At 40.8% G+C, this 23,574-nt stretch overlaps 1 protein-coding gene across 1 annotated transcript in view; it reads left to right on the forward strand.

Moving 5' to 3' along the window:
* Positions 1–23,003, forward strand: part of TENT4B (terminal nucleotidyltransferase 4B) — a 56,964-nt gene extending 33,961 nt beyond the window's left edge. Inside the window, exons 2-12 of the mRNA XM_065898696.1 lie at positions 8,457–8,580; positions 10,284–10,330; positions 11,756–11,876; positions 12,984–13,091; positions 15,700–15,828; positions 16,579–16,792; positions 18,539–18,665; positions 18,768–18,871; positions 18,967–19,154; positions 21,311–21,475; positions 22,631–23,003. Of these exons, the coding sequence (XP_065754768.1) occupies positions 8,457–8,580; positions 10,284–10,330; positions 11,756–11,876; positions 12,984–13,091; positions 15,700–15,828; positions 16,579–16,792; positions 18,539–18,665; positions 18,768–18,871; positions 18,967–19,154; positions 21,311–21,475; positions 22,631–22,807 (1,504 nt within the window). The 3' untranslated portion in view covers positions 22,808–23,003. The remainder of the gene's footprint in view (positions 1–8,456; positions 8,581–10,283; positions 10,331–11,755; positions 11,877–12,983; positions 13,092–15,699; positions 15,829–16,578; positions 16,793–18,538; positions 18,666–18,767; positions 18,872–18,966; positions 19,155–21,310; positions 21,476–22,630) is intronic.
* Positions 23,004–23,574: the final 571 nt, after the last annotated feature.

Genomic DNA, 23,574 nt, shown 5'->3' on the forward strand with positions numbered 1-23,574 from the left:
GTTCTTGACTGTTAGTACAGACCAATTAAAATCCTCTTCTTTGGCCTTAGCTTGATGGTAAACACAACAGCACATGTGGGCTGGAGAATCCCTGGGCAGCTCTCTGTTTCCAGAGAAGCATCTGGATGATCCAGAACAAGCTCATGCTAATTTTATTAGAGTAATATTGAAGTGAAAACACACAATTTAAAAATTCTTATAGAGAACATATGGACTTAGAAGAAGTATCTACAGGGCCAGTTTGAGACACATTTCTTTCTTTCTTTCTTCCTTTCTCTCTTTCTCCTTTCTTCCTTTCTTTCTTTCTTTCTTTCCCTCTCTCTTTCTTTCTTTCTCTCTTTCTGTCTCTCTCTCTCCCTTTCTCTCTCTCTCTCTCTCTCTTTCTCCCTCCCTCCCTCTTCCTCTCCCTCTCCCTCCCTCCCTCCCTTTCTTTCCTTTCTTTCCTTCCCACGCCACGTGCATGGCACGTGGGATCTTAGTTCCCCAACCAGGGATCAAACCTGCGTCCCCTGCACTGGAGGCAGGGGAGTCTTAACCACTGGACCACCAGGGAAGCCCCAGGTTCAGTTATTTTTATTATAACTTCAGGGTTTTAAAAATTGCTTCTCTTTAGTGCTTTTATATATTATTGTTTTTTCTCTTGATTACAACCAAAATAAAAGCTGGTATTCTTAATCTCAGATCCTGATGTCCGTGTTTAAATATAATTTTACTGCCAAAAATCTGTCAAATTTGGTTTTTATTACGTTGGTTTTGTTTTCTGTGGATAACATGACCCTCAAATACCATGTCTTCTCACTGTTAAATTCTCAACTGAGTTGTCCCTATTTGAAGTGTAAGACTGCCAATTTGATTTTAAAATATTGGAAGTGAATTATGGTGAGATAGAGCTGTGAAGAAAGAAGCTTCATGTTCCCCTGGTTATAAATGCCTTTGGCATTTGTTTCTACTTGAAGACAACTTTTTCCTAATGCTTTTTTGAGGGAAGAATGTCTCACCTCTTCAGATAGGTCTGGGGGCAAATGGCTAAGAGACATGACCTAAAGCCCTGTGCTGTCTCCTGACAGGAAATCCCTTTCGCACTCTCTCTCAAGTGTTCTAGTATGTAAGTGTGTTTCCTATTTGTGTGAACTCCTATATTTAGCGCCTAAAATCAAAATTCTTATCTTCTATGCCTGACATGAAGTTTTATGACATGTGGACGTGGGTGTGGGTAGATGTACATATGTCAGCTGAGGGTCCCTTCCTCAAGAAGTGCTTTTCTGTACTGTGTCCTGGGTCTGGGGACACAGAGCTGCCTCGGAGAGTCGAGTCGGAGCAGGGAGGCCTGTGAGCAGGGCATCTGCTGTGAACTCGCTGGGTTGACTGCTGGGCAGGAGGTAGGACTAAGACTAGAGGGGCAGGAGCGCTGCGGAGGAGCTGAAGTGACACTGCTTCTGGGAACTTGACTGAGGAGGTGCTAGTGGAGCTCGCAAAGGCTGAGTAAAAAGGTGTTCCAGGCACAGGGCCTGCCTGTACAAGGGCGGGGCTCTTGAGGAGGCCTGGCGTGTACCAGCACAGTTCTTTGTGGCTGTACTGGGGGGGAAGAGGCATCAGGAAATGACACAGATAGCTTGAGGAAGGGTGATCACGTGGAAGATGGCCCAGAGAAGGGAAAAGCTAGGGGCTGGGAGACCAGTTTGGTTTCCATTTTGGGGAAACAACTCAGGGAAGAAAATGCAAGCAGGAAGGCTAGGTTTTGGAAGAAGACAAGGAATTTCATTTTGAATGAGTTTGAGGTGACATATAGGTAGAGGAGTCTAGCCGGCAGCAGGAAATATAGGACGTGTGTGTGGGTGTGTGTGTGACAATTTCTTTGTAAAAATCAAATTCTAGAGCCTCCTGAAGATGTCACTCAGACTGCTCTAGGGATTGCCCCAGGGCTTGCTGTTATTCACTTCTCTTGGTGCCTACTTGCATTTGAAAAAAATCAAACAGTACAAAAGGCTGTATAAATCCCTATACCTCAGACCTCAGTCCCACCCCCTCCCCCCAGAGGAAACCACTGCGAGCAGTTTTATGTATTCTTCCAGAAATTTGTCTTACATATACACACACATTTAAGTCCCTAGAAGGGGTGAGTCAGACAGCAGCAGAAACTTACTACTATACTCACTGCATCATGCATGCCGTAACTTCCCAACTGTGTCATGTGTCAGTTGCTGCGTGCCCGGGTTTGGGGTCCCTCTCTGCTCAAGTCTTCCAGCTGCCTGGTGTGTAGCCTTTTGGTCTGCAAAGCTCGATTATTAGAGTAAGCTGAGTCTTTTTCCTTTAAGTGTTAATTTTCTTTAATGATATTTTTCCTTGTTATAAAAATATACAATGGTAATTAATGTGTATGCATTTTAAATGATAGACTATATATATATCAGTGTATACTTTAAAAAAAGTGAGTCTCTTCCCACCCCCAAATTCACTCACCAGGTTTAGTCACCATAAACAGTATGGTATATAGACCGTGTTCTGTGGGGGCGAAGCTTTGGGGAAATACACACACGTGTGTATTTTTCACATGGAAAATATAAAGAAGATGACAAGTGACCTGTAATCTCTCCCAACAGATAATGATGATTCCTGTTAGAAAAGCAGACAAACAAATAAGCACTAGTGGTTTTAAAAAAATTACAAGATTATACAGAGTGATATGAAATAAAAAACGAAAGTGTCCCTACTTCTCCTGCCATGCCCTGTCCCCACAGCCATCACTGTTAACAGTTCTCCTTCCAGAAAACTTGTAATGCAAATAGAAACATATGGTGACTCTCTCTCTTTGTGTGTGTGTTTTTATTACTTTATTTTATTTTTTAAAATTTATTTTATTTATTTATTTGGCTGCGCCGGGTCTTAGCTGTGGCGCGCGGGATCTTCGTTGCGGCATGTGGGATCTCTTTCCCTGACCAGGGATCGAACCTGGGCCCCCTGCATTGGGAGCATGGCGTCTTACCCACTGGACCACCGGGGAAGTCCCTGTGTGTGTCTTTTTAATGTACATGAAAGGGATCCTTTCTTTTAAACATAACAAATCTTAGATCTTTCTCTCTCAGCTCATTTAGCTCTTCATCATTCTTTTTAATGGGTTATTGGCTATAGTTCAAGGGAAGGTCAATGAGTACTCCTATGATTATTTAATTGGATCCCATTGATGGACATCGAGGCTGTTTCTCAGTTATTTAGTATCCTAAATCATGCTGTGGTGAATATCCTTGTTCCCTCATGGAAATATTTCTGAAGGGTGAAAAGAAGGGGATTTGTTTTTAAACAGCTTTACAAAAACCTGCACATATTTCACGCAGATATTCAACTTGATGAGTTTGGACATATGCATCCCCCCATGAAACCATTACTGCAATCAAGGTAATTGATATATCCAGCACCTGCGAAAGTTTCCTTGTGTCCCCTCACTTGTTTTGTGGTAAGAATGCAACATGAAATCTACCCTCTTAACAAATTTTTAAGTGCATAACACAGTATTGTTAACTATAGACACTGTGTTGTACAGCATATCTGTAGAAGTTATTCATCTTGTTTAACTGAAACTTTATACCCATTGAACAACTCCCCACCCACACCCCCATGCCAGCCCCTAGCATCCACAATTCTGTTCTCTGCTTCTGTGAGTTTGTTTTAAATATTGCCTATAAGTGGAATCATGCAGTATGTGTCTTTCTCTGAGTGGCTTATTTTACTTAGCATAATGTCCTTCAGGTTTGTCTATGTTGCAAATGGCAAGATTTCCTTTTTTAAGGCTGAATAATATGTCATTATAGATATAGACCATGTTTTCTTTATCTGTTCATCTGTCAATGTACATTTCGGTTGTTTCCATATCTTGGCTATTGTGAATAATGCTGCAGTAAACATAGGACTGCAGATAAGATACTCTTCCAGATCCTGATTTTAATGAAATAATGGGATTTTAGAAATTATTTATATAAGCATTATTTATCACTAATTAATACAACAACCTCTGGAGAGGTTGTCGTAATTTATATTTTTACATACAGCATGTGAGTGCCTTTTCCATATGTCCTTGTCAAAATTGGTTATTATTAATCTTAAAATTTGGGGGGGGGGAGTAATTGAATAGAACTTTGTCAATGCCTTCATGTAAATCTGAAGTTATAATTAATGAGGACTTCAGTTATGGAAACTGGAAAGCTTGCCCTTGATGTGGCAGTGTTCTCAGGCACATTGCAAGCTGGGCAGGTGTCCCTCGGAAGCAGGGTTAGCCCCTGAACAGATTTTGGCTGAACTGCAGGGGGCAGTGTTGAGCAGCAGGGCCAGCAGTGGGTGATCTGCCTGCCTTGGCCCAGAGGCATCAGGGAGACTGCCATGTTGCCTCTGGTTTTGAGGGTACAGAAGCTCCTAAGAGACTCACACCGCCACCCTGGGCAACCCAGCTGAAAGGGTGTGAAGCAGTTCTTCCCTTCGATAGCCAGAGAAACTGAGCCTTTGAGGGCCATTTTGAAAGGCTAACATTTCTCCCTGGTGGAACTTTTCTCAGAGCAGAAGCAATTTTTTTTTTTCATGTCTCTGTTTTGACCTAAATTATCTGTGGGGTTGTACTTTTTCAAATACAGAGGCTATTTTTTGTTGATATTTCTTCCTTGTCACTTTAAATTTTTGTATTATCATTAATTTTGAGATTAATGTAAATTTTACCCCAGCAAATTAATTTTGATTCTGTTTTTTTGGGGGGGTGGTATCCTCTCCAGTTGTATATTAGCACCTACTTTATCATATTGCTTTTATATTATGTACTTTTCCTTTAAAAACAGGGAGTGGATGTGCTTTCATGCTCACTTTATCTTATAAAAAGAAAACATTGATATCCTGATAGAGGGCACTGTGTTTTGATCACTCAGGAATTTTGATCACAGGAGAGTTGTATTTTATTAATTTAAGATGAGAAACCATAAGGCTGCGTATGTAGCATACAGCAATATTTACTAATTAATCATATTGAGTTTTGACCCAGATGTGGGAGAAACTAAAGTTTTCTCTGAGTTATTGATTTCAGAGGCATAAAGTTGCATTAATATGTGAAAGCAAACTTGCAAAGTTTCTCTAGTTTCCAGCCTTTATTAGGTCATCATGTCACTCAGAAGTGTGCCAGGCATGCAGTAGTTACTCCAAAAATGGGATTCAGTTCCTTCAGGATTTTTGAAGCCCCTAGATATACATGGCACCATGCCAGTAAAATTATGCAGTCCACAGGGATAGAGCCCCTCAGAATTATTTTAAAATCTTTACTGGAAATTTATTTCCTAAATATACCAACATTTCTCACTTAGTTCTTTAAGCATTTTACAAGTAGCTAGTTAAATATAGACGAGATATAGGCAGTGATGTTTGTGTTTGGTGTGGGTAAAGAGATGACCCTGGCAGGCTTGAGATGGGTTCTCTTGTTCTTGCTGTTCCAGTACATTTTTGTTTTAATAGCCCTCCCTTTTTCCTTTATTCCTCTTTCCCCCTTCCAATATGGCAAATGCAAATCTACAGATAAGCTGTAGAGCCATATTTTCCTAAATGGGAAGATGGTTCCATGGATTTTTAAAGTTTAGGGTAGTCTTGATTTAAGGATTTGTCACGTAAAACTGTAATATCTTGTCTCCAAATTAATGTGCTAGTTAGAAACCTAAAAGCCTAGTGATAAACAGGAATTTTAGAATCTTCTCCACTTTTTACCAAGTTCAGAAATCTCTTATAAGACCTTTGTTTGCTTCATGGTCATCTAGTTTTTTTTATTTATACTCGTAGTGACGGGGACCTTACTACCTTGCAAGGCAACCCCTTTCCATTTCCCGAAGCTATCATCGTTGGAAAGCACTCCTGTTTATCTGCAACCTGCCTGTGGTGGAACAGTGCAGAATATATATATTACACATCACAAAACCACTTCAAATGAGTATTTCTTTTCGTCATTAGATGGAAACTACCCAGTGCAAGGATCATGTGTGACTAGCCTTTTTCCTTGTAATGCCCTGAACATAGGCGCTCGGTAGTGTTCTTACTTAGTTTCATATGACTTGAAGATTAACTGGAAGACAGGCCAAATATTTTTTGCCTGTATTTGAATTAGAAAATGTGTAAGTGGGCCTTTGTAGAATAGATAACAGTCAAATTTAGGAGGTTTTTTCCATTGGTTAAAATGGAAGTATTCTACAGTGATATGCTTTCGAACCACAAATAAACTCTGATACATAGCAGATGATCCAGTTAGACAAGAAGTCCGTTTATTATTTTTTTATTTTTTTTTAGTCCGTTTATTTTGTTGTTTATTTGTGGCCCTCATCCCTGCCAAAAGTGCAGAAGAGTGAAGCAAGCTGTAAACTCTGTAATGACTAGTCATTTTAGCTGTTGTCTTTAAGAAGCCAAAGGGGATAACCTTAGAGAATATATTAAAACCTGGGAAGCTTAAAAAAAAATCAGAAGATCCTAGGGTACCTAGAAGCATACCAAGGAAGACTTGATTCCACCTGCAGAACTCCCTGGAGTTTTAAAATCCAGTTTTCTGTGGTATTGCACAGTGAACAGGCAGAACGTTGCTATAAATCATTCCTTACCAAATGGCCCAGGGTTTGAAACTAAGGGGCTGAAAAGGCTCCCTGTGGCCAACCCCTTGGTCGTGCCTGAGGACACCAAGGCCAGGAAGTGCCAGTTGCTTTTCAAAAAGAACATAGCTGCCCTCAGGCGGAGCCTGAGTCTGGAACTCAAGTGTTTTTGACTCTGTCTAAAAATAAAACATCAGAAGAGGCAGAAACTGTTGATTGCCTACTCAGCCACATTTTAAATGTTATAGCCATTATAACATATAGGACTTAGACATTTTTCTTTCCTTTCTTTATAACCGTTTTGGATCTCCTGGTGTTTCTAGCTTCCTGTGAATCCGTACGCGCTCTGGACCTGAATGGGCTTGCCGCTGCGGGCACACCCCTCCTTCTGGATTCTGTTGCTTCGAGGCTGCACTGCCTGCCACTGCCCCCCAGCATGCTCCCCTCTGGCACTTGACACCCGTTGCGATTTAACTAGTGCCCTTCTCCTGGCTTCCTGGTCCATCACAGCGGTGCTAGACTGAGACGCCACGAGCACAACCTCACTCTGGCTTACCTCCAGCTACCTGGAGCCCGGCCTCCCACCTTGTCTGCGTCCAACACAAGTTCAGCAGACTTCCTCCCGTTTTATATTCAGTTTTCCCTCCTAGAGGTAGCTCTTCACAGTTGCGCCAGCTTGTTAAGGAATGCTATTTTCGTCTTCTTCTCTTCTGCAGTAGTAATTGACTACACCCAGCCCCTTCGCCAGCCTAGTTTTTCCTTTCATCTTGTTCATTGATGCCCCCAGCCGCTCAGGCCTCAGCCCTTGCAGGTGTCCTCACTCCTGTCTTTCCATTGCTGGTCATGCCCTGCGGCCCAGCCATTGTGTCCGTGTGTGTGGCACTTCTGGAGCCCATTTCTTTCCTTCCACCATCCTCCAGGCCTTCAGCTAGTTAGTTCCTCTACAGTTGCAGTAGTTTATGAGCCATTCCTCCGCCTCCAGTCTCGTCTCTTTCCCAATCCATTGTTTGCACCACTGCCAGATGAATCTTCTTAAAATGCTCCATTTTTTAAGTCAGTCTTTCCCGGGTCCCTCTCAGAAGCATTTAAATAGTCCCGTTACCACCGGGGAAGGTCTGAACTTCTAAGCTTTTCGTTCAAAGCCTGCTGTCATCAGGTGCTGCCTTCCTCTCAGCTGCTGTTCCTCCCTTTACTCCTCCCTCCGCCACAGGCTGTGCCCTTTGCTCGGTGCTCCCTGAGTGTGCCTCGTACCTCTCGGTCTCTGGAAGTCTTCTTAGCTCCTTCGTGGAGCCTTGTCTGCCAGCCATTCTTTTCAGGTCTTTGCTGATGTTCACTGGCTGACCTATTCATTTGACACTTAATTCACTAAGCAAACATTATGAAAGACACGCTGTTTTGCTCCTGTGAGGAATGGATTACAGAGGGGTTAGAGGGTCATCCGCACTGCCAGGAAGCTTGTCTTTGTCACCTAGATTCTGTATCTTCTTGTGTTCATATCTACCGGATCAGAAGTGTAAAGGCAGAGGCCAGGCCTTACACTTGAAATTTAAGAAATTTAAAAATCACCAGCACCCAGCAAATATTCTGCACAGGCAAATAAATACGTGCTGTGAGAGCTGCTAGTACACTTCTATTAAGGCTTCTTGGAATTTCTTGTTTTATTTATTTTGGCATTTTGATTAAATTGTGTACGTTCCCATTTTAGCATGAATTGTAACTTTAAAATTAAGGTGAGAAATCTATGAATGTAAAATCATCAGCTGAGTTATCTTATAGACTTAATTAGGTAAGATTATTTAAGCTAGTGATTTCTCATTAGTCTGGCCCCGCTCATATTAACTTTTCTGCTTTTTTTTTTTTCAGTCTGCATGAAGAAATAAGTGATTTTTATGAATACATGTCTCCAAGACCAGAGGAGGAGAAGATGCGGATGGAGGTGGTGAACAGGATCGAGAGTGTGATTAAGGAACTCTGGCCCAGTGCTGACGTGAGTACCTGTCTGGGTAGAAGGGTGCTTAGGTGGTAATATCCCTGTGTGTGTGCATCTGTAGAGTTGTGATCTAATGAAATTTTAAAAGCAAAGAATTTTCTTCAGCTTTTAGAATTTTGGGCTTCCTAATTATTTGCGTTGAATTGGATGACTTACTTAAAACTGTTTCTTTGCAGTACTGAATAGCAGCTACTAACTGCAAACTATTTTTAGGAATCATTACTATAAAGAGAAGAAAGACAAATAAAGCCTCCTTGTAGTAGTGGGTTATTTGGATGTGATGTATCAAAACGCTGTTACTATTTTGTTCCAGCCTGTCAGTATGAACATTACATAATTGTGTACAGCTGAATGAAGATGTCAAGTAGGAATTTCTTACGTCATTTGAAATTCGTTTTCCTAGGCTAATGCAGGCGTGTGTTCTACTTTCCTGAAACTGCTGTTTTCTTCTCTTTTTCTAATCACTCCTTGCCTCCCAGTATAGCTCCCACCCAGTGAACAAAACTTTTGCCCAAGATTTCCTCTGCTTATTTGTGGTTCTTATTGTGGACGCTCACTTTTTAGGGCTCCTTTGAGGGTCTGTTGTACAATTTTGTGCATTCGAAGAAGTAACTTATTAGAATCCATTCCGTTGTACATTGTGTTGTATAGCTTTTCTTTAGACTCCGTCATGGGCTGGTAAAGGTGAAGCCAGGGAAGTTTTTCTGGTCCAGTTGGCAAAACAAAGAAGCCTCAAATAAGATACTGTAGGTACAGGGAAGAGGGGAGGACACTAATAATATTTTATCGAGCAACCACTGTATACCACGTTGTTCCTCCCATGCGATCTAGATTGACAGCTTTCAACCGTGGACAAGTTTCTCCCCCAGGAGGCATCTGGCAATGTCAGAGACACTTTTTATTATCGTGACTGGTGAGGTGCTCCTGGCATCTAGTGAGTAGAGGCCAGGGAGGTTGCTAAACATCACATGCTGCACAGGACAGCTCCTCAACACAAAGAATTATCTGCCCCGGATGCCAGCAGTGCTGCATTTGAGAAACCCTGATCTAAATCAGTCCTCCTCCTTCTGAGGTGGGGGATTTTATCCACAATTTTTTTTGCAGAGGAGGCGCACGAGGCTGTGATTAGGTTCCTGGGTCCATCTCACCTCAAAAGTTGAAGTTTTTTCATTGTTCATCCTTTATTGCAATTACTTGCAAACACATATTTGCCTGAGTCTTCCACTGTCCTCTGTGGTTTGAGATAGGATATGTCCTGATTTTATGCCACAGCATGACGTTATAATGACAGTGCCTGGTGTTCTCTGTGGAGATGGCCTACAGGCTGGCACTTGTCCTGGAACTGAAGTAGTCTGACCCTAATGCAGTAATCTATGCGAAGATTCCTTTTGAGAGAACAGAAGTTAAGGATTTGTGATTATATCTCTAGATTATCAGGGAACATTAGTGACCTGAACATTACTTTTGAGAGGATTCTATTTAAGTCTACATATTTGATATTTGAACCTAATAAGTTTAAGCTATATTCCGAATGTCTGCCTATAAGCCACGGGATCCCGCTTCATGAAAGCATGGTGTTAGAAAAAAAATGCTCTTGTAGTACTAAAAATTACCAGTAGAGGGTGGCAAAACCCTGCATTTCTCCATAGCTTGGTGGCTTTTCATCTGATATTTTAATATAACAATTTTTTCTCTTTTAGGTCCAGATATTTGGAAGTTTTAAAACTGGCCTGTATTTACCTACTAGGTTAGTACATTTATGGCGCTTATAAGGGATTGTACATATTTTTAGAGTGTATGTGCTTTGACTGTTGAATGTGTAAGAGTTGAAACAAAGCAGGTTTATGAAACAAAAATTCACTTACCTGTATTTTATTTGAATTATCTTGAAGTGGAATATCACTGCAGAGAACTGTTCAACCCTGTAACTTAACCCACTAACACAGATGTTAATGTCATATTGTGGTAAAACACCTGATTATGCTCTAGAACTTTGTATTCTCTGGAATGCCAGGTCTCTCGTTTTTTATTGAGAACTCATACTATTAGCTCCTGTTCCAGTGTTCTGATTCAGAAAATCAGGGTACAGACTCTTCTCTGAGGGAAGTCTTGGTCTTTTCAGGCCTCTTATTTGTTTCGGTCTTCTCAAATAAGGGCTGTCTTGGCCCATATATAGCTGGGGGTGGGGTGTGTGTGTTGGTGATTTTGGGGGTGAGTAAGACTTCCTTGAGGAGTGAGTACCCGTCCTCTAAGAATTGAAATGCTGTGGTCTTTACGAAGCAAAAACATTTATGATGTTTTTGTTTTTATTGTGGTAAGAGCACTCAACCTGAGATTCACCCTTTTAACAAACGTTCGAGCGCACTATAGGCATCCATCATGTTTTTCATTTGAGTTTGATTCAGTCTACTTTACCCAAACTTAAAATGTGTTAAAGTGGACGGATCCTAGCAATTTCCATTTTTCCCATTGCTGTCTTAGGCCTACAAAAGCCATAAAATATTCAACTTTGAGTCCATTCATATTTTTCCTTATTTAGGTTCTGAGCCTCAGCAAAACCTGAGTCACTCTTTCTAATAATTTAATTAAATTTTATGAACAGTACTACATTTACCTAGTTCAGATTTGAAAAGAGCACACACATAATTACAATGAAAAGTCTGGATCCCACCTCTCTCCCCCAGTTTCTCTCCTTGGAGGAGCTGCTATTACCAGTTCTTTGCATATCCTTCCAGAGATATTCTACGCATACAAAAGGAAATGTGTGTTTCTTCCTTTTGTACACAAATGGTAGCATACTAGATACACTGCCTGCATCTTGCTTTTTATACTTAATAATGTAAGTCACAATCAGTTAACCTCATTCACTTGGAAAGTCTTAAGTTTTTTAGTACCAGAAGCCTTTATGAACAGGAAACGTTAACTGGTGTTTTTGAGGTGTTACTTCTTTTAAAATCACCCCGGGAAATGACCAGGAGAAGGAGGAGGTTGTTAAAACCACCAGTTTCCACTTCCTCTCTAAAAACAGTCCTCACCGACACATTTAGTCTTCATTGGGCAGGGTGAGAAATAGAGTTCCATTGTACTAACCTGCTGTCTGTAGCTTGAATGAGTTAAATTAAGTACAGTTTCTCACTTCTTGAAACAACTCTTGTGTGTGCTCTGTGTTCAGTGACATCGACCTTGTGGTGTTTGGGAAGTGGGAGAACCTACCCCTCTGGACCCTGGAAGAAGCTCTTCGGAAGCATAAGGTTGCAGATGAGGACTCAGTGAAAGTTCTAGACAAAGCAACTGTAAGTTCTTTAACATTGCCTCTTAAACCCTCGAGGTTACTTATGCATGAAACTTGTAAAATTAAAATTTAATTTGGGTGAGCACCGTCGGATTGTGAGTGAGTTATTCCTTCCTTTTGTTCATGATCACAGTGCTTATACATAAAAAGTTGTGTTTGTGAGACAAATGAATTATTCTGGTTGTACGTTTCTTTAAAAAATATTATTCAATTTATCATACATAATACTGTAGAGATTTTTTAATATAAAAAACATAAGTAAAAATGTGGATATCTGATACAGTTTATAGTTGCACAGCTGTTGCTTTTCTATCATACTTTGTATCCTTGAAGAATTGTATTAATTGAAATTTTGTAAATCAAGTCATATTTTAACTAACGGAATGGACGTTAAAGAATTTTCACAGAAGCTCATTTTAGAAATAAATATGTCTATTTTAGAAGTTTGGATTTTTGCATATTAGGTTTTATTAGAGCAAAACAACTTGTATTGTTTTTTATTAAAAGCTGTTAATTTGGAAATCCAGTTCTGTACACAAAGTTTGCTGGCCTGTGTTTTCTAATACATGGTAGAAATAGAGCTTTTTTTTTTTTTTTAAAGAATTCCTGATATCGCATATAAATCATCCTATCATTTTTCATTTGAGAATCATTCTTACATTTTAAGTTCTCTTCTTAGGTTGTTTTTTGGGCTGTTTGCAAAACTGACCAAAAAGGCCAGCGACTTACTGCGTGTGGCTTAAGAATCTAGCAGTTTTCTTATTGGAAACGGTTCGGTGCTGTTGGGCTGACGTTCATAATTCTTGATTTTCTTGAGTTGGAAACTGTTCTCCAAAGTATATTAATGTTGAGAAAGTTTTTGTTACCTGATTTCAAAACTCTCAGTTAGTAGAAACTACAAATATATTGCATGAGGTTAATGCTAAATATGTAATGTAAACTATCTAGAAGGCCAAGTCAACTGTGGTACGGAGTGTTCAGAATACTCAGTGTTTTTACGTCCTCATGAGGAGGTGAAGAAGACCTCAAGTCTGATAACCTTCCATCCCCTGATTTTGTCATTTAATTTGGTTAAAGTATTTAAATTTTACCTGTCTTCTCTTTCTAGGTACCTATTATTAAATTAACAGATTCTTTTACCGAAGTGAAAGTTGATATCAGCTTTAATGTACAGAATGGTGTGAGAGCAGCTGACCTCATCAAAGATTTTACCAAGGTCAGAGAATTTATAGTGTTTATTCAGTGAAAATGTTAGAAATGGAGTTGTGTTTTGAGATTCTGTTGTGGTGGTGTTCTGATATACTTGGCTAAACTATTTTTATATGTGTATCGCTGACAAATGCTTCTTTTCTGTGCAGTGGTTTTACTTTCCTTGAATCTGCTTGTAATAATCAGTAATTTATAATGTGACCTCAAGTAAGAATTAAGGGTTGAGGAAGCTTTTGAAGAACTTCTCTCCAAGAGTTCAGATTAAGACCCTCTCTAGGGAGCCTTTTCTAGATTTTAATCCCCAAGTCACCTGTAAGATAGGTCCTGCAGGTGTCCTTATCTTATCTTGAAGTGGTTTAAGTCTGCTTCTGCTTATTCTGTTTTCTTCCCAGGTAGTGCAGAATTTGTCAACATCATCTTCAGAACATTTCTCATGCTTAAACCCATCAGCTTTTTTCTCCCAAAACTAAAACTGTGAACTGCTTTGGCTTATGTAGAATATCATTTCTCTCCATTCACAATGTCTTTCTTTTAATGAATTTATTTCTTTTATTCATTTATTTAATTTTTGGCTGCGTTGGGTCTTCTCCACTGCACGCGGTTTTCTCTAGCTGCGGCGAGCGGGGGCTCCTCTTCGTTGCAGTACGCGGGCTTCTCACTGCGGTGGCTTCTCTTGTTGCGGAGCGCAGGCCCTAGAGCACGCGGGCTTCAGTAGTGGTGTCACGTGGGCTCAGTAGTGGCAGCACGCGGGCTCTAGAGCACAGGCTCAGTAGTTGTGGCGCACGGGCTTAGTTGCTCTGTGGCATGTGGGATCTTCCCGGACCAGGGCTCGAACCCGTGTCCCCTCCATTGGCAGGCGGATTCTTAACCACTGTGCCACCAGGGAAGCCCCCACGATGTTTTTGTTTTTTAGCAGCTCTTCAGGTTCACCTTTTTCTTTTTATGTCAGAAAAAAATTTAACTCTCCTGTGGTAAACATTATATTCTTATATAAATGAGCGGAGTGTAGAAAAGCAGAAAATGAAAAGAAATATTATCTGTAATCCCACTCTTTTGGAGGTATTGGGTGTGTATAAAGTTTCTTTTTACCAGAAAGAAACTTTTTTAAAAATTGAGAATAATACGTATGATAAAAAATCTTACTAGTATAAAAGGGTAGTGAAAAGTGAGTCACCCTTACACCTTATATGCTTAGACCAGCTTCATAGGATGTGCCTTCATCAGCTTTTTTTCTTTGCTTTTTATCCTCTTCTTGAAATTTTTAACAAAAGGAATATAGCACACTATATACAAGATGTCTCATACTTTTTTTCTAACTTAATATTTTGGTGGGTTTTTCTGTATCAGCACAGTCAGGGTTCCTTCATTCTTTTCACTGACTACATGGTTGTCCCTTGTCAGGATTATTGTGCTTTGTGTAGCACTTCCGTGGTGTTGCTTCCAGTGGTTTTATCTGTTACAGAAAGTGCTTGGTGGACATCCTTCCATGCCTACATCTTTCTTTACACTAATAAATTGTAGGAAGATTCCCGGAAGTGGAATTTCTGGGTCAGAGGATATATGCAGAAAAAATTCTGTTGGAAATTTGCCTAGTTGTTCTTTAAAGAGACTATATTTCTGAGTTCAACTGTAGTGTTTAAAAATGATTATTTCTCCATATTTTTGTTGTTTCTCATGCTTGCTTACTTTGACATGATTTGCAAAAGTTTAAACATTTTTCTTTCTTATGGAAGCAGTTTGTTTTCATTGTAAGTGTCAAGAAAAGAGTGGAAATCACTAGTAATTCTACCACCCCTAGGTAATGGCTGTTGACTTCTTTCTCGATGTTTGTGCTTGCTTTGTTCCCCTCGGCGTCCCTAGCCTAGGGCCTGGCTTGTGGAGAGAACTTAATGAGTGTGTGCCCGAGTGAAAGACAGACTCACACTGTCCATATTTGCCAGCATGGATGTTCTCACCCTTCTTTGTAAAGCACAGAAGGTGGGTCTGTGTGTTCACCTGCCCGCATGGAGAACAGCAGGCAGGATGGCTCCTGCTTCTGGGCTCTGCAGAATCATCTGAAGGACCCTGGTCTGCCTATGGAGTGCCACCTACAAGAAGTGATTCTTTAAAATCCCACTGATTTAGTGCTCTAAGAGATGGGAATTCCCTGGCGGTCCTGTGGTTAGGACTCTGCACTTTCACTACATGGGGCCTGGATTCGATCCCTGGTCGGGGAACTAAGATCCTGCAAGCTGGGAGGTGTGGCCAAAAAAAAGAATTGAGACATTGTCCTGTACTGTTTCTGTTACCTATTTACAATTGAATATTATTCGGTAATGGTCATAAATGAGTGTCACAAAATATGTATTGCTAGCGTTTCTGTCCTGTAGTGAGTGCTTGGGTGCTGTCATTTACGTCTACATGTTTTAGATTTTAGATGTGAGGAGACAATCCTTAATTGCTTTTAGCTTACTTTTTTATAGCTTGTTTTTAAGATAGAAAATTAAGTATGTTACATATGTCCACCAAAGTTTGTAATGTAAGGACCAGTTTATACTTAGAGACCACATATGCTGTTAATGCTTAGAGCTATTATTGATGTAGGAATTCACTGAAAATACAATTTTCTTTTCCAGAAATATCCTGTATTACCATACTTGGTTTTAGTATTGAAACAGTTCTTATTACAGAGGGACCTTAATGAAGTATTTACAGGTGGAATTGGTTCTTATAGTCTCTTTTTAATGGCAGTGAGTTTCCTTCAGGTAAGTTATACCATACTAGTGTACACTAAACATTTTTTAAAATAAATCAGTTGGGAATCATTTTGGAAAAAATTTAAATCAAGCTCTAATTAGAGTGTTTCCCTTGATTACTTACGACTTCTCCCTTTAAACTAGGTACCTTTTTATAATTTAGCAAATAAGTACTTTAAAATCCCTAGGGAAGAATTTTTTTAAATTTTTAATCCCGTGTGCTCTAGTATTTTTGAGACTTTTCACTGCAAATTTTAGCATGCAAAAGTATGGTGTGGTTTCCATAGGTGTAAATAGTAACACAAATGCCAAAATTAAGAATGCCTTCTAAGCAACTACTCTTGTAAGTTTAGCTGGAATTGAGATTTGCTGTCTGGTTAAGATGAGTTGGAAGTCTTACTCTCGTCAGTGAGCGTATTTATGTGGTGCAGTGTTGCCAACTGCGTGACTCGCTGGTGAGTCAGAATGACTTCCCTGATGCTGGGCCAAGCCCGCGCTCTCAGCATCCTGGGGCAGCTGTAAAATTCAGCCTCATAAATTGTCCCCCCCCCCACAGGTCCCCCCGCCCATGGGGCTTTAATTTAGGTTGTCTATAACAGAAGTACTATTAGGATTAGCCTGCTCTAACTCCATGACCTATTGGCTGCTATGCTAAAGCAAAATTATAATAATACTGTTTATAGAAGTTAGAATGTCATTTATTATCCTCACCTTGAATTTAGAGAAAGTCCAATATAATTCTTTTTCTTCTCATTTTAGTTACATCCCAGGGAAGATGCTTGCATCCCCAATACAAACTATGGTGTTCTCTTAATAGAATTTTTTGAATTATATGGACGACACTTCAATTATTTAAAGACTGGCATCCGGATAAAGGATGGTGGTTCCTATGTGGCCAAAGATGAAGTACAGAAAAATATGCTAGATGGCTACAGGCCATCCATGCTTTATATTGAAGATCCTTTACAACCAGGTATTGAATTTAGGTAAATTTACGGACATTCAAAGAAAAAGGCATTGGGAATTCCCTGGCAGTCCAGTGGTTAGGACTCACTCCACGCTTTCACTGCTGAGGGCCTGGGTTCAATCCCTAGTCGGGGGAACTGAGATCCCGCAGGCCTCTCAGTGCAGCAAAAAGAAGAAAAAGAAAGAAAAGGGCATTGTCAGTCACCACATTGTACTTTAAACTCTCTTCAGGTGGAAAAGTAAGCACTAACTTGTAATTGTAGTCGTTTTTTTCCCTCAAAATATATATATATATATTTTGCGGTACGCGGGCCTCTCACTGTTGCAGCCTCTCCCGTTGCGGAGCACAGGCTCCGGACGCGCAGGCTTAGCGGCCATGGCTCACGGGCCCAGCCGCTCCGCGGTATGTGGGATCTTCCCGGACCGGGGCACGAACCCGTGTCCCCTGCATCGGCAGGCGGACTCTCAACCACTGCACCACCAGGGAAGCCCTCAAAATATTTTATAAGCAAACACATGAACATAAACACACACACACAACAGGAAAACACATTGCGTACTTCCAAATGAGTTGAGTTGGGAGTGGAATCCATTCGACTCTTAAAGGCAAAGGAGAATGGGTATTAACTATATGGGTGGGTTTGTGCATCTCCAGTTTGGTGCCATTTTTCTTCTTTCTTGCGTCCTCACTGCTCCTGATTCTAACCAATTGTCAAACGGCACTTTAAGTGAGGATTTTGAGGTCATTAGAGGGAGTGAGCTCGCTCATATGTCTCAGAATTCATGAGGGAAAGGGTACCAAGAGATAGTTTAGTTTCCCTTTGGACCCCTTCTTTTTAATTTTGCATAGTCTCCCTGTGCTTTTTCCGGCTTTATGTTGGCTTAAAAGTGAGCAGAAAATGAATTCCTCCTGTGCTTTCATGATGCTGTGTTTGCTTGCTTGTATCCTAGTTTTTCTGGGCAATATTTTTTCCTGATATAATTGTAAAATATTTAGATTCCGTGTTATCAGACTTCAATGGAAATGCTTTTAGTCATTTGCTTTTAATGCATTGGCCTTGAAAATGAGTAAGGAAAGGGAGTTAAGAGATAGAGTAGTTACCTAGGAGCCCTTTTCTGGCTTGATGAGCCATCTTATAAACATTAATAGTTCTGTGTGGTGACTCCCCCGGCGGTCCAGTGGTTAAGACTCTGCACTTGCAATGTAGGGGGCTCAGGTTCGATCCCTGGTCGGGGAACTAGGATTTCCATATGCCGTGCAGTGCGGCCAATAAAAAAAAAAGAAAGTTCTGTGTTTATTCATTGAGGAAATGTTTACTGGGAGCCTACCCTACCTAAAGGACACTAAGGTTTTTTTCAGCAAGATGGTCCTTGCTTTTTAGGAGTTCATAATTTAGTGAAGGAGATGTCTGTATACCTACCAAGCAAAAAATAAGTATTTATAATTTAGCTTGGTTTCCCTCTTAGGGAAAACCAGGCCGTTACTTCTTTTACTTGCATGACTGTGTATGGGATAGTCCTGTTGGGCCAGAAGACATTTAGGCAATTTATATGACATAAGAACATATTTATGCGTGATGCACGTGTTTATAGAGTCTGGGGAGCTGTGGGACCGACTGGCAGCTCAGATTCTGAGTGCCACTCTTAGCAGGACAGTGAGTGCCCTTCCTCTCCCAAAAGAGGGCTCACAAACATCTAGTTCATTTTAAGCCACGGTAAGTTTTAATATCTTATGTATATATTTCTTTTAAAGGTAATGATGTTGGAAGGAGTTCATATGGGGCCATGCAAGTGAAACAGGCCTTTGATTATGCCTACGTTGTTCTGAGTCATGCTGTATCGCCAATAGCAAAGTACTATCCCAACAACGAAACGGAGAGGTAAAAGTTTAACTAAAATCAGCCCATTGGGTCAAAATTGGTTGTGGCTTCTTATCTTCAAATTAATGTACCTCCCCTCTTTTTTTTTTTAAACACTTGCAGCATATTAGGTAGAATAATTAGAGTAACAGATGAAGTTGCCACATATAGAGACTGGATATCAAAGCAGTGGGGCTTGCAGAATAGGCCTGAGCCTTCATGCAATGGTAAGAGTTTTTCATCGATTGAGTATTAGAGGCTTTTCTGTGTTGTGTGTGCTTAATGGGAAGAAACGTTTTCCAATCTTTTGCCACTCTTTCAGGAAATGGTGTTACCTTGATAGTAGATACTCAGCAGTTAGATAAATGTAATAATAATCTATCTGAAGAAAATGAAGCCCTTGGAAAATGTAGAAGTAAAACTTCGGAATCTGTTAGTAAACACTCTTCAAACTCTTCATCAGGTCCAGTGTCTTCCTCTTCCGCTACACAGTCCAGCTCTAGTGACGTCGTAAGTATGAAGACATTGTTTTCTAAACCTAGACCCTTAGGAGTTCTGTTGGGGGTAACTCTATCTAGAGAGCCAAGGCTAGCTCATTTTCTTGTTTGTTCCTGGGAAATTTTAATAACTTTATGATTGTACTTTTTTTTTTTTTTTCTTGCAGTACGCGGGCCTCTCACCGTTGTCCCCTCTCCCGTTGCGGAGCACAGGCTCCGGACGCGCAGGCTCAGCGGCCATGGCTCACGGGCCCAGCCGCTCCGTGGCATGTGGGATCCTCCTGGACTGGGGCACGAACCCGTGTCCCCTGCACCGGCAGGCAGACTCTCAACCACTGCGCCACCGGGGAAGCCCTATGATTATACTTTTTCTCAACATTGTGTTCAAATTTTCAAGCATACAGCCAAAAGTGAAAGGATTTTAGCGAACATCCATATACGCCACCACTAGATTCTACCATTAATATTTTACTGGTTTATCACAGAGCTGTCCATTCATTCACCAGTTCATCTTATTCTTTGATACATTTCAAAGCACTGCAGACATTAGCACACTTCCCGCAAAGTACTGTTGTGTGCTTGTCATTAACCACAGTTCAGTGTTTGTCCAGTTTTCTCTTTAGATATAAAATGAACGTATAAGGAAATCTTAATTATACATTTACTAAATTTTAACAAATGCATACACATGTGTAACCCCAAATCCTAGCAAGATACAGACTATTACCATCACCCCAAAGAGTTCCCTCATGATGTTTGCAAGTAAATTCCCAATCTTACCCTCAGAGGTAACCACCACTACGATTTTCTAATACCATAGACTAGTTTTGTCTGTTTCAAAATTTTATATAAATGGGATATATACTCTCTTGTTCACCATTTAGAAATGTACAGCTTAAGTGGTTTTCTTTTAGCATATTTATGATATTGTGCAGCTATACCACTATCTAATTCCAGGACATTTCCATCACCCCAAAAACAAACCTATTAGCAGTCCCTAATTTCTTCTCCCCCCCCCCCCACCGTGCCCTGGAAATCCCTAATCTACTTTCTGTCTTATCCTGAGTTTACTTAAGATCAAGATCTATTAATAAAATGGGCTTTATTGGCTTCATTAAGTGTATAACATAAAATAATCTAAATATGGAAGAGGAGGGCTTCTCTGGTGGCGCAGTGGTTGAGAGTCCGCCTGCCGATGCAGGGGATGTGGGTTCGTGCCCCGGTCCCGGAAGATCCCACATGTCGCGGAGTGGTTGGGCCCGTGAGCCATGGCCGCTGAGCCTGCACGTCCGGAGCCTGTGCTCCACAACGGGAGAGGCCACAACGCTCTGAGAGGCCCGCGTACTGCAAAAAAAAAAAAAAAAATTGTAAATATGGAAGAGGCGTAGTTTTTCATTGTCGACGATGACTGTTTATCGTAATGAAGTCGTAAACGCTCACATGCAGGATCTACCTGTGGGCAGTTGTGGTTCCTAGAGCAGAGCTGTGGAGGACAGAATGCTGAGCTAGATGTCACAGACACAGAGGGGCAAAAGCAGATAAAGCCTCGAGAGGGCGCCTTAGGGACTGAGAGTATGTGTCTCTGAAATGCTGGGCAGAGTGTGAGGGGAAAGGTAGAGCTGAGGAAAGAGTAGCAGTCATGGGCCCAGCAGCCCAGAAACAGGTGGGCTCAGACTGGTGTCTCTGGGAAGTCTGATCCACTCGGTGTGTTCGGTGCAGGGAGCACTGATTTGTCATCGCAGACTCTGAGAGACTGAGCTTTGTAAAGTGACTGTTTTGTATTTGGTTGAAGACATGGAATCAGGGACCGGGACCTAGGTCCTCACTCTTTACCATTGCTCTTTCCACTATACCATGGTTCATTTTCTGTAAATAAAAATGCAAATAAACTTGGACCTCTATGAGCTCCTTCGAGGCCGATTAACAAGGTCAGGCGTGGGCAGTGGATTTAACAGTGAACAGAAACCCTCTGATAGAATAAGCCACTTTAAATGTTTGGAAGAAAACTTAAGCAGTTAATTTTATAAATTCCTCAGTGTGCTTCCTTTAACTCCCAAGTATTTATTAGACTTAGTCCAGAGAGTGCTTAGCTGAAGTTCTTTTCCTTTCTTAATATTGAATGTCTAAATCATTGCCGTGTCACATTATAATTCATGTGACTTGTGCTAGGATTCTGACGCGACACCGTGCAAAACCCCGAAACAGCTGCTCTGCCGCCCGTCCGCTGGGAACCGGGTAGGGTCGCAGGATGTGTCCTTGGAGTCCTCTCAGGCAGGCGGGAAAATGCAGAGCACCCAGACCACTAACATATCCAACAGCACCAACAAATCCCAGGTGTGTGGAATTTGTGTTTTTGATTGTTACTATTCCGTATAGAATATTTAGAGTTTTGTACGTGCATATACATATATATGTATTCATACACGTTATGGGTTTAAAGAAAGCTCTAGGTTAAAAAGCAAACATATTTTGTTCTAAGAGGTGCCAAAGCGTGACAGTGCTTCTAGTAACAGGATGTCCTGAGGATCTTTGTGAGACACCATTGTAACATAAACCTTTGTGGGAATCTAGCACCTGGTCCTTATAAGATGTCCCGGCCAACCCACCTGATTACAGATTCAGCATAAAAAAAATTGCTTCAAGTTATAAAAAGTTTCAGCTGTACTTGAAGTAAACTCACGTGAAGTTTTTGCGTGACCTCATTGCAGTGTTGCGCACATCTGGGAATAATGTATCCTTTTCTATTTTAAAGTTCAATACCTGGTTGCCTGTGTTGAAATGATCGACAGCAGTCAGCCGTGGCCAGCTGATTAGCTTTAGCTTTGACTTAAAAAGGCCACAGAGACACTCTGTTGGAAGTTTTTCAGTTGCCTGAAATTTTATTCTTTGTGAGTAATGAATCAAAATGAGGGGAAGAAGTCATTTCGTACTAGACTCTGGCCTAAGGCCATCACACCCTCTCCCAATACATCAGGGACCCTGGGGAAGGCCCCTTGGCAGTACAGATTGACTGTTAATGTCAGTCACCTCGTGTGTGACTTGACTCGCAGAATCCACTTTACCTGTAGTCATGTGCACCAAACACAGACTCGTTTAGAAATGGCAATTAAAGTGACACGTGATAGCAGGAAAGGAGTGGCCAGCTGTGATGACCCCTGACCTGGCAACACACCTGCATGTCTGACAGCTTCTTCCAGTAATGCCATTGGTTAACGTGGTGTATCGGTCGATAGGCTCCTTAAGAAAAGCCTTACATTGCATATACTCTGTTAAGAAGACAGGGCTTCTTCTTAACAGAAGAAGTGGTCTGTGGTTTTTGATATTTAAAAGTTTTAGAGCCCGAGAGAGTTAACCCCTGTAGCATCGTTTTCTGCCTGCTAGATAAGTCAGCGTGTTCCTAGTTATGAAAGCTCCCCGAGGTAGGTCTTAGCCAGTGCTCTGTTGAATCTGCAATACTGATGTCTTTTTGACCGCTTTCCTTCTCTGCAGCATGGATCAGCAAGGCTCTTTCGCTCTTCCAGCAAAGGCTTCCAAGGTACAACCCAAACAAGCCATGGTTCCTTGATGACAAACAAACAACATCAAGGCAAATCAAATAATCAGTATTACCATGGCAAAAAGAGGAAACACAAGAGGGACGCCCCCCTCTCAGACCTTTGTAGATAGTCGGCGTTGTACGATGGACTGTCTTCTGTGTGCAATGATCTCATGCTCAGGACAGTTGGATAGGGACTCCTGGGAAACATTCGGGAGCCTTACACTGTTCAGACGTTGATTTAGCAACTGCGTTTTTTCCCAGCTCGCCACGGAACGGATCATGAAGACTGACAACTGCAAAAACGAAAAGCACGCAAAAAAGGGGGAAAAAAAAGGCTGCTCATTTGATAAGTCATATGCTATAACAGGGTCATTTTAAGATTTAAAGCTTGAATGTAAAATAAATCTATTTCTCATTGGCTTTATGCAGAGTTATAGGGAATAGTATTCAGTGTGGGTAGGGTGATAGAAACAAGAAACCATTTCAGAGGATGGGGTGGGGAAGGAAAACACAGGTATCTTATAGGAAGTCCAGATTTCAAAGGGGAAAGTGATCTGTGCATGTTTTTTTTTTTTTAATATTTTTGCATATATTTACCATTTTATTGTGTGTATATATAGATGACCATATAGGAAATTGATATTTGTAATAGTGGATTTGTTAATACTTTTTACATAACATTACTGTTTAAATTGTAAACAGATTTTTCTCAGGATTAGTTTGAAAAATAATCTGAATTGTCATCTTAACATCCATCTATAGGGAAGTGATTAGTTCTATTACTCAATTTGTTTCCTCAACATTGAAATGACTTAATAGAACCCTTGTGACCTGCTGCAAAAATTTTCCTCTCTAAAGAAAAGGTTATGGTGGCAAATGACGTTTACTTTATTTT

This window comes from Phocoena phocoena, chromosome 20 (genome assembly GCF_963924675.1).
Source record: "Phocoena phocoena chromosome 20, mPhoPho1.1, whole genome shotgun sequence".
NCBI classification, from domain to species: domain Eukaryota; kingdom Metazoa; phylum Chordata; class Mammalia; order Artiodactyla; family Phocoenidae; genus Phocoena; species Phocoena phocoena.